Below are 11054 nucleotides of genomic sequence, written 5' to 3'. Positions count from 1 at the left end.
ATGAATGTATTGGCAGCAACGAATATTGATGACTATTATAGAAGAAGCTTTTGATTTTTTTCCCCCACTATTAAGAACACAAAATCTTAATAAATCACTATTCAATGGAAATAATTTTATGGAACGATCTAGCAATAGATTGTCATAAACAGGACAAATAAAGTAACTACAAAGTTCATGAATGTGAAACTATCGGATTGATAGTAATTGACAATATCTTGTCACCAGCTGATACTCAACACAAGTACCACAACAAAATAGCTCCCACGCACAACAAAAGCGTCGATCTATCTGTGTCCAAAATGTTTTTAAAAAATAAACTTTATCAGGAAAACATACTAAATAAGCATGTTCAACACCTTCCATAACCAGAAATAAACACGACGCTGCAGTCAAATGAATCTAACTATTTCATATCCTCTTAACTCTTACAATATTGTAACCTAACTGATTGGTTTAATTTATTGTTCAATATATGAATGATACTGAACTTGAGCCCTCACACGCAACCTCCTGCACGTGTACATATTGTATCTCTGGCCGGCTCATTGAAGTGGGTAATTGTTTTGAAATACTGGTAAGGCCTTTATCTATGAGAATATACATTCCACCGACTGAAAAAGATTGCAATTAGTTTGATAGAGTGACACTGCTTCTTCGGCCTAAACCAAGGAATTCCCTTGATATGATGCAAAATGCTCTTGTACTATCCTTGATTAGAGTTTTCTTTATAAAAATAGGAATCAAGGGGAGGGAGAAGGAGCACAGGAGGATTTATTTAATCTCATATTTTACGCTCCTAAATATTTAAGGCCGTCATTGCTCTTTCTATTTGATTGTATTCGAAAGGCTGGAAAACTAAGGGAATATTCAAGTTAAAGACAAAAAGCAGTTTCTTTTTTGTAGATTCAAATTTACTTAAGTCGTAGTTTCAAATTCCGAGTAATTTTTCATGTTAACTTGTTTTCATCTACCTTCAATTATAAATGACTCATAAGCTTAACATGGACGCATATCATCCCCCGATAAAGCAGAAAGAGGGAGGTAGGGCACTCTCCGAAGTGCGATTATCAATGAAAAGGATAAATAACAGGAAAATGTGTTATCTAGAGAGGATTGAAGAGCTAGACCACCAGCATAACAGAAAGGAACGAAACTTGAATTTTACAAAAATAATACCCTTCATTGTGTTGCAGGTGACGGGCTTTCAGTGGTCCTAACATCTTCATTATCAGACTGCACACATATGAATGATTAGAGTAAAACGAAAGGGTGACACAAAATGCAAAGTCTATGTAGATCGTGAAAGTACAGAGCAAAAAATTCCATCTAATATTCAATGTGCTGAATACACTTACTTCATCAGCTGATTCATGATCACTTGTAGGTCCAGAAGATGAACCTTCCGCTGAGTCCTCAATTTCCTCATCTGTAGCATCTTCTCCTACTTGAAGTCCACCATTGAATAATATATCTCTTAACATTTCAGTAACTTCCTGTGTTAATTCTTCGTTGTTTGGACGTGGCACCCGGGCTTCCCGTTGATCAGATGATGGCATTGTTGGTATCATAGGGTATGAGGTGAAAATGATTCCACGTATAGTGTAACTGGGTGCTGGTTGTCCTGATCAAGAATAAAGCTCATAGATAGAATCAGCTTTGTGAAATTTTAAATAAAGCTCAGGGACTCGACAAGATCTTGACAGTTTTGTCCCTGTGTAGAGAAATACACTTATATATACCTATCTGGGGGTGGAGATAGTATATAACATCTGGATTTGGCCAAATCCAGTAGCTTTGGTCTAAACCTTTTCAACTTGTTAAATCACCACTACATATGTACAAAAAGTAAATTTTTGTTCTTCTTTTGTACACTACCGAAATAAAAAAGAGGCCAACTTGTTTGGAACTAAGTTGTGGTTGTATTTACTGAAATTTTGTTGCATTTTGCTTCAATTTCACATTGAAATGAAAGGGCCAATCAGTTTATTTGATTGGCAACAACATGAATATTTCCATTGAACTAAATCATCAATAAGTAATAATTTCCCAAAAGGACTACGTTCGTTTCATTTCTATATATAGGTGCATGTAATGTAAAGAACAGCAGAAGAAAGGTGTAATTGAGGAAACCTTCTGCTAGCTAAGATCGTTAACTAAGATTGAAAAATTCAACTAAGAAGAGGAATCTAGAAAGGTGAAGGAAGATTTTTAAAGGGAAAATTTGAATGTGGAAGAAGACTACTTGAATTTGCTTTGTATTGGATTTGTTTTTGGTTGATTACAAATGTACAAGACTCATCCCTATTTATATGGTCTATGGATGGTTCTAGAAGTCCTTCTAAATACACTTACAAGAATATTCTAAAAATACTGTATCATCTGCAATACTCTGGAATATCTACATAGTTTTTCAAGATAATTATCTAAGTATCTATACTAGGGCATTCTAGCAAAATCTATAATATTCCAAAAAAATCATGTTTAGCTTTCTTCACATGTACAATAAATTCGTCTTACCATTCTCATTTGTAAGTTCAGAATTGATCCGCTGACTAATGTCAGCCCTAGCTTGCTCACGTGGATGACGAGAAGCTAGAGTTCGAAAATTGCTAGTCATGTCTTCAACATTAAGTGTCTCACGTGGTGCTGTTGGGAGCAGCCTTGAACCTTCGTCCTGTTGAGAGGGAGAAAGTTGGATTTACCAAGTTTAAGAACAGTGGCAATGCTACCTGGATGGGCATGGTCATGTGATTATGAAAAAAACCTAAACCATTTAGTAGCGCATCATACCCCATTTTCACCCACTTGGACTTGCATCATTACACGACCAAGTTCGTGAAAATATGCACTTAGATTGTCTAAAAGTGATCTGTTTCTGTGTGCATTAGACTCGGTTCTGTGGCGCACGTGCGGATCATCCAAATTTAGATTTTGGCGCAGATCCCCTTCCAATTCCTATTCCAACAGAAAAGTCAACCAGTCAGAATGTCCGCTTGATCTTGGAATACGTTATTACAAGTCTAGCTTAGGGCATCTACAAGGCAACCAAAAGTAAGAAGGAACGGTAGATGAGTGTAAAGTGTTCACCTATTCTTTTCTTCCACAAAAGAAATAAGACGTCGTGAGCCACAAAGTGTTTGGATAACATAGACTCACCACTGAATCGCTCAACACTAGTTTCTAACGATGAACACTCTCTACTTTTATATTCAAAGGATTCGGAAAGAAGGTAATCAATAGATGTCAGGAGCTAAAACTTACAAGAAAGAAACGTGAAGTTTGGTTTATAAGCATATCCCTAGTGGACGACAACAGTCTTGCTAATTGTTCACCCACTGGATTTCCTTGTGATGGAGCGGATGGATTGGATGCACTTTCGAGTACCTCATTCATATTGTTCTCTATTCCTGATTATAGAAAATGAAGAGTGATAGAATTATCCACATACCTCAAAAGTTTAAAGGAAAAGTTGAAAGAGGAAGAAAACTGACCATTTACATTATATTCTTGTCTCATATTATTGAGATATTGCGACAAAGTTTCTATGGCGGCAGAGATTTCCTACAACAACCAGAATGTTAGCTAAATTACAAATCTCAAGAAAATACTATTAACACTTTAAAAGATAGCATAACTGCATCACTTAACCATTGAGTACCGGGTGAGATTCCTTCAGTACCCGTGCTATGGCTAGCACCTGAAGGTAGAGCAATTACAAAAGCCATGTGTAAGTAACTGCTAGTTCAAATACATTAAAAGGTCACAAGAATTGGAATCTCGATGCGAGTGAACCATAAATTGAGGATCCAGCAACTGGCGCTTCATGGTTTATGAAACTAAATATTTAAGTATTATATGGTTTTGAATTTTTCTACTAAAAACATCAACTTAAAAAAACAGTGACAAACACTTTCTAGCTAATTGATATTTTTCTTTCATTCATATGGCTAAATAGAAAAAAGAAAGCTCATAGAACCTGGGCGGCCGGATGAACTAGCACTGGATGACTTGCCTGGGGCGGTGCAAACCAGATGCAAAGTATCACCATGTTGAACATCTAATTAGTGTTAAATATCCAATAGGGAAAGAATTTACAAATAATAAGAGCAAATTAAGAGGCAAAAAGTCTATAGTACTTACTATCTTCATCTGATAGCTATAAAGGAAAAAAGGAGTCGACCAATCAAAATTAACTTAGGTCGATCTGTATGAAAGCTCGATTTGATAAGAAAAAAGGAGTCAGAAAACTCTCCTTGGCCATAGATAAAAGTTAAGTCATTTAAAAATGCACGATAGATTAGACGCTAAGTCATTTAAAAGGATACTGTATGATGAAATGACTTGATCATCCTTTAACACTTTGCCACAATAGATTAGACGCTGTTGTTCCATTGGTATCCCAATCAAACGAGCTATGTCTTCTTTCAAATTTTGTACTCTTCTCTACATGGCATCAATAGATTAAAAGGTGAGAATGCACACAAAAGATAAGTTTCTGCCTTACTCAAATAAGTAGTACTTAGGGGAGTTAAGCTTGACTTCAGTCAAGTTGCAAATTTATTACTAAAACTGCGAGAAACATAATATAAAAAAAACTGGTACCTGATTGCTTGTGCTAATGTGGTGTGTTTGAGAATCCATTGTCTTCACATTAATGTCAATTGTCATATCAATGCTTTCCGCATTTTGCGCCATTTCCTTTCAACTGTTTAAGCACGTGAAGCAGGTCAAGTTATAGGATTTAGTGTTTCGTAATTGTTTATGTATTAAATAAGCAGATTAGTATAATGGAGACTAACATTTACATACTTACAATTGAGAAATCAAAGGAATGTTTAAAGAGTTTCAAACCTGCAGAATAAAAAATGAAAGATTGTCATTAGCTAGTCATAAAATCAAAGGAATGTCTTATGAGTTTCAAACCTGCAGAATAGTAAATGAAAGATTGTCATTAGCTATTTATAAACCTCAAACGTATACGTGTGAAAACACTACAATAGATAAAATTAAATACAAATACATAATTAAAAAAAAAAAAAAACTAGCCCCTACTCTTCCCCTCTCTCGAGGCCACCATGGCAAACTAGGGCAGCTATGGCTGCCACTGTCTCTCCCCAGCCTTTGGCTGCGGGAGAGCTTCTCCAAAACCCTACAAACAACACTTCAAACACCAACACAAACTCTAATTATGTGAATCAAACGCAATCAACCATTAATCTATCACAAACTAGTTTAATACCTATTGAAGTTGTTCATGGAATCCCAATGTTAAAATTTATGTTGGATGAACGACAAACTTTTGCCAAAGAAGAGGGACTTCATCAAGCCATAGTGGCTAAATTATCTATGGGATCACCATATTTGGCAATTTTAAGATTGATTTAGCCTAAATTTCTCGTCATTAAGGGAGATTGTCTTGTTGGGTTGTTTGCTCAGAGACGACATCTTATTCGGATGGATCAATATGATGATTTCATGGCCGCATTATCAAGGGGTGTGAATTATTTCATGCACATTGGTAAAAAATCATCAGATTAGGATTTTTTTTCGTGGACTATTGGATTCAACCATAAGGAGGAGACTTAAAGTGCGGCAGTATGGATTTTGTTTCCAAACTTGTTGACGGTCTTTGCTTTCCATTGCTTCAGCATTTGGAAAACCTATTGTTGTGGATAAGGCCACAAAATTAAAATTAAAATCAAGACCGAGCATGGCGAGGGTAGCGTCTGTTAGGGAATTTGAAGTTTTGATGATAGATATATGGATGAAACATGTTGTGAAAGTTGGTCGACACAAGTGAAGAAATAGAAGTTACTGGTTGTCACATGTATTGCATATTGAAGTTGATGCAAGGCTGACAAGGCGTTGAGATAAAAGTAGATAAGCAAAGAAACTCAGATATGTTACCAATGCTTATCACATTCAGCAAAAAGATTATGGAGAAGATAAGTGCAATACTTAGAGTTTGAGTTGATCAAGGAGTCCTGCCAAACTAGGAGATAAAGTGGAAGAATTCTATTCAGCTAAGGAGAGAGACAGAAGTAAGAATGAAACTACCTGAGAGTCCTATTAAAGAAAGAAGTGCACATCATCTAAAGGACTCTATCAGGAGTTGGCTTAAATTAAAGAAACAACGTTTAAGAGTTTGACTCCTTCACTGATAGAAAAATCATCAATCAGCAAATCAGTTCACTTACTTGAAGAATAACCTGGTCCTTTACTTAGCAAATCGTAGATTTTATGTAATAGGTTGGTTCTCTGAGTTGTAATGAGTTTTTTTTCTAGTCTCAGTAAAGTATACACTGAGTTAGGAGTTGTGTCTTCAAGTTAGGGAACTCGAAGACTTGGGAACACTTATCTTGGGAAGATTTGTGTTATTGTAGAAATAGGAGTTAGAAGTTTTAATTACTAGTTTACAAGAAGTCTTGTAATTTGTTGATTGTTAAGGCTCAAGAGTAATAGTGAAGTTGGGGTTAAATTCTATAGAGGTACAGCTCGTGGTTTTTTATACCTTTCTTGATTCGGGTGTTTTTCACGTAAAAATACTGTGTTCATTTTTTACTTCAGTGAATCATGTTAGCTTACTTGTTCCACAGATAGGCAACTAGTAGAGTATAATATTAAAATCAGTAGGGTACACACTCTAACAAGTGGTATCAGAGTGAGGTTGTCTTAAATAAGGTTAGCACCTAAGAAAAGATCACTATGATGAATACTGCACCTCCTACTGGTCACAGTAAAGGTCAGTCAACTACTAGAACTCTACTCTTTGATGGTTCTAACTTTATCTGGTGGAAAGTCAGGATAAAAATGTTTATCTAAGGTGAAGACTACGAATTATGGGGTAGGATCATTGATGGTCCTACTATTCCAATGAAGTTGGTTGATGGTGAACAAGTCAAGAATGTAAGGAGTGAATTTACTGTTGATGACTTAGTGGCATTAAAGAAAAATGCTAAGGCTAAGAACATCTTAGTCTGTGAACTAGGAGCGGCTAAGTACAACAGAGTGTCAACTTGTACCACTGCTAAGCAAATTTGGGATGCACTAGTCAATGCACATGAGGGTACACTCATGTAAGAAAATTCAGGATTGCTCTTCTTTTTACTGAGTATAAAGCATTTAAGATGAAGGAGAATGAATTCTTGCATGAAATGATGACAAGACTTACTGCCTTAACAAATGAGCTGACTTCCTTGGGAAAAGTCATCACTGAGGAGCAACAAGTTGAAAAGGTGTTGAGGGTACTACCAAAATCAAAATGGAATGTTAGAGTCACTGCCATTAGGGAGGCAAAGGATCTTACAGACATGACACTGGATGAACTAGTTGGAAATTTGAGGACTTGTGAAATGGAAATTGATAAAACTAATGAACAAGCAGCCCCTGAGTAAGTCTTGGTTTTGAAGGCCTCAAACAGTGATAATGAAGTTGAACTTGACCAGGAATAAGTTGCCTTCATAATTAAGAATTTTAGTAAATTCTTTTTAAAGAAAAAGGGAACAGGTAGCAAGAAATGTTCCAATGACAATCCAAATAGAAGCTATAAATATGTAAATTCTGATTATCAGATCAGGGATTATCCTATTTAGGAAATAGAATGGAGGAAGGAAAGGGCTGAGAAAGAATTAATAGAAAAGGCCAAAAGGAAGGAAGAATATGCTATGGTAAAAGCTTGGGGATCTGATTCAGATGATAATGAAATTAATGAAACAACATTCATCAACTTAGGAGATTCTGACTTAGACGAAGAAGATGCTGCTTCTGAGGTAAGTATAGTTGAACTTAAAGAAAAATCGCATTTATTTTCAAAAACAAAACTTGTTTCCTTGATGAGTGCACTAATTGATGATTCCCAAGAATTAAATTTTGATAGGGATGAGTTGTTCAACAGTCTTGCAAGTCTAAAATTTGATCTCATGATTTAAAAACTTGCAAGAATACAGTTGAAAAAGAAAACTGCACTCTCAAGAAATAGGTTGCACAACTTGATTCTTCAAACAATGATCTTAAGTCTGAAGTCTTAAAATTGACACTCACTGATAATGAAAAAAAGGTCATGAGTAAGGAGCAAGAGAGTGTTGAACATGAATTAGTCAAGTACAAACAAGAATGTAATGATGCAACTGATATGGTGAATAAATTAGCTCAAGAAATCTCTAAACTGAAACTTGATCTTGAAAGAGAAAATATGTAGACAAATTCTTCTAAATTGTTCATAAGTTTAGTGAAAGAAATCACAGTGAAAAGGCAGGTTTGGGTTTCCATAAGAGTCTTGATGATCCTAAAGACTTATGTTATATCTTTGGTAACCTTGGACATCCAACCACTAAATGTCCTATGGCTGCTAAATCAGATCTAGTAGTCAAAACTTGGCTAATAAATTTTCTCAAACCAAGACGAAAAGAACTGGTTTTGGTCAGAGAAACAAGTCACATTACATGTTGCCTGCATGAACTAGAAGAAATTTAATTCAACCATTTACTCATAAAACAGGACCCAAGCCTGTCTAGGTTCCTAAGTCTAACCATTGATTTCTTGCAGGAGAAGGTGAAAGGAAGAAAAAAGCATTAGTACCTGGATAGTGATTGCTCAAGACACATGACTGGTAATAACAAAAAGTTCCTTTCACTTTCCAAAATAAATGGAGGACGAGTTTCTTTTGGTGATGGAAAAAAGGAAATCATTACTGGAGTTGGAAAATTGGCCCATCTGAGTCAAGAGAATTGGAAGATGTCTATTTTGTAGAAGGATTGAAGCGCAACCTGCTGAGTATTTCACAACTGTGTGATAAAGGTAATAAAGTTATTTTTACTTCTCCTGGAGTCAGAGTCAAGAGGATGGACACCAAAGAGATTGTGCTCACTGCAAGGAGATACAGAAATGTATACAAAGATGACATAATGGCAATGTTAGGAACAATGTTGACCTATCTGAGTGCAATGAAAAATGATCCCCTCCTTTGGCACTAGAAACTTGGACATGCAAGTCTAAAACAGCTAAATATACTTTCTTCCAAAGATATGGTATTGGGATTGACTAAGGCCAAGTTCAATGAAGAAAAGTTATATAGTGCCTTTGTAAGAGGGAAGAGATCCTCTTTTAAGTCAAAGAACCATGTCAGCACTACCAAGTGCCTTGACCTGGTCCATATGAACTTGTGTGGACCAATGAGACTTCAAAAAAGAGGTGGAAAAAGGTATGTTTTTGTGATTGTTGATGATTATTCCAGATGTAACTGGACATTATTTCTACCTTCTAAAGGAGATGCCTTTGATGTCTTTACTATTTTCATCAAGAAAATTGAAAAAAAACTGGGAACTTCTCTAGTTTCTATAAGATCTGACCATGGTACAGAATTTGAGAATGTCAAATTTTTAGAATTCTATTCCAAAAATGGTATAGATCATAACTTCTCTGCTCCCAGAACACCACAACAAAATTGAGTGGTAGAAAGGAAGAATAGAACCTTGGAAGTTATGGCTAGAACGATGATGCTTGCAGGAAATCTTGCTAAAAACCTTTGGGCTGAGGCAATTAGTACTGCAACATATATCATAAATAGATGCATGATTAGATCAATTCTAGAGAAGACTCACTATGAATTACTAAAAGGAAGAAAGCCAAACATTTCTTATTTTAGAACTTTTGGGTGTAAATATTTTATTCATAATGATGGAAAGGATAATCTGGGAAAATTTGATGCTAAAAGTGATGAGGGAATCTTGTTTGGTTATTTACTTCATAGTAAGGCTTATAGGGTTCAAAACAACAGAACAAACTATGCTGAAGAAAGTATGCATGTAGTTTTTGACGAATCCTGTGTTAAAACTAATCTGTAGGAAGGAAGTGACTCTGAGGAATAGGTTACACAACCTGATTCATCGTCTGGAGCTACCAAACATGGAGGCACCTCCACAGGGGGAACTGATTCTGGAGGCACAGTGACAGAGGAATTGAGCCATCAACTACCCTAGCTCAGAAAATCTCCAATCATCCTAGTAGCTCACTAGGTTTGGTCCTAAAAGGTTACAAATATCAAGGATCACATCCTATTGAGAATATTCTCACTTATCTCACTTCTAGAATTACCATAAGGTCTGGATTGAGAAGCATATGTGCTTTCAAAGCATTCTTGTTAGAAATTGAGCCAAAGAAGGTAACTGAAGCACTGCTTGATGCTGATTGGATTATAGCCATGCGGGAAAAGTTAAATCAGTTTGAGAGAAGCAAAGTATGGCACTTAGTTCCACTCCCAAAAGACAAAATAATAATTGAAACTAAGTGGGTGTATATAAATAAGGTTGATGAGCATGGAACAGTTACAAGGAACAAGGCAAGATTAGTAGTCCAGGGGTGCAATCAACAAGAAGGCATAGATTTTGATGAGACTTTTTCTCCTAAAGCCAGAATTAAAGAAATTAGATTACTTATTGCTTTTGTTGTTTATAAGAAACTCTACAAATGGATGTTAAGAGTGCATTCTTGAATGGCATTCTCAAAGTGGAAGTATATGTCAAACAACCACTAGGATTTGAAAGCCAGGAGTTTCCTGATCATGTTTATAAAATGGTCAAGGCTTTGTATGGATTGAAACAAGCTCCAACAGCTTGGTATGAAAGATTGTCATAGTTTCTTCGGGAGCATGGTCACACTAGAGGTAAAATTGACAACATTCTTTTCTTAAAAACTAATGGAAAAGATCTGTTGGTTGTGCAGGTGTATGTTGATGACATTATTTTTGGCTCCACAAACATGAACATGACTCATGAGTTTTCTAAACTCATGAGTTGTGAATTTGAGATGAGTATGATAGGGGAGCTAAACTTCTTCTTAGGTTTGTAAATTAAACAAACAGCATATGGAACCATGATCTATTAGCAGAAGTATGTCAAGGAACTTCTCAAAATATTTTCTATGGAAGAGGCAAAAGAGATCAGTACTCCAATAGCCACTGTCGCAAAACTTGATTTGGATGAAACAGGTCCTGATGTACGGTAAAAGCTGTACAGGGGAATGATAGGTTCATTACTATATCTCACAGCAAGCAG

The 11054-nt window shown here is 35.9% G+C and overlaps 1 protein-coding gene across 1 annotated transcript; it reads right to left on the bottom strand.

Moving 5' to 3' along the window:
* Nucleotides 1-1052: 1052 nt before the first annotated feature.
* LOC124900017 lies at nt 1053-4233 on the bottom strand. Its single transcript, XM_047415184.1, has 7 exons — nt 3980-4233; nt 3495-3700; nt 3265-3410; nt 2794-2958; nt 2521-2677; nt 1359-1624; nt 1053-1236 (listed from the first exon to the last, which is right to left on the bottom strand). The coding sequence occupies exons 2-7, from the start codon at nt 3517-3519 to the stop codon at nt 1183-1185; spliced, it is 813 nt and encodes a 270-aa protein (XP_047271140.1). The 5' UTR covers nt 3520-3700; nt 3980-4233; the 3' UTR covers nt 1053-1182.
* Between the last annotated feature and the right edge of the window lie 6821 nt (nt 4234-11054).

This window comes from Capsicum annuum, chromosome 7 (assembly GCF_002878395.1).
Source record: "Capsicum annuum cultivar UCD-10X-F1 chromosome 7, UCD10Xv1.1, whole genome shotgun sequence".
NCBI classification, from domain to species: Eukaryota; Viridiplantae; Streptophyta; class Magnoliopsida; order Solanales; family Solanaceae; genus Capsicum; species Capsicum annuum.
Note: the sequence above shows the minus strand (reverse complement) of the source record. Positions and strands in the feature narration are given on the sequence as shown.

Excerpts from the sequence above, each read along its gene's own strand:
- LOC124900017 (XM_047415184.1), bottom strand. The coding sequence starts at position 3,519 with ATGAGACAAGAATATAATGTAAATG. Across the intron at positions 1,625-2,520 it reads TGAACTTACAAATGAGAATG|GACAACCAGCACCCAGTTAC; the intron begins GTAAGACGAATT and ends ATTCTTGATCAG. Across the intron at positions 1,237-1,358 it reads ATCATGAATCAGCTGATGAA|TCTGATAATGAAGATGTTAG; the intron begins GTAAGTGTATTC and ends ATATGTGTGCAG.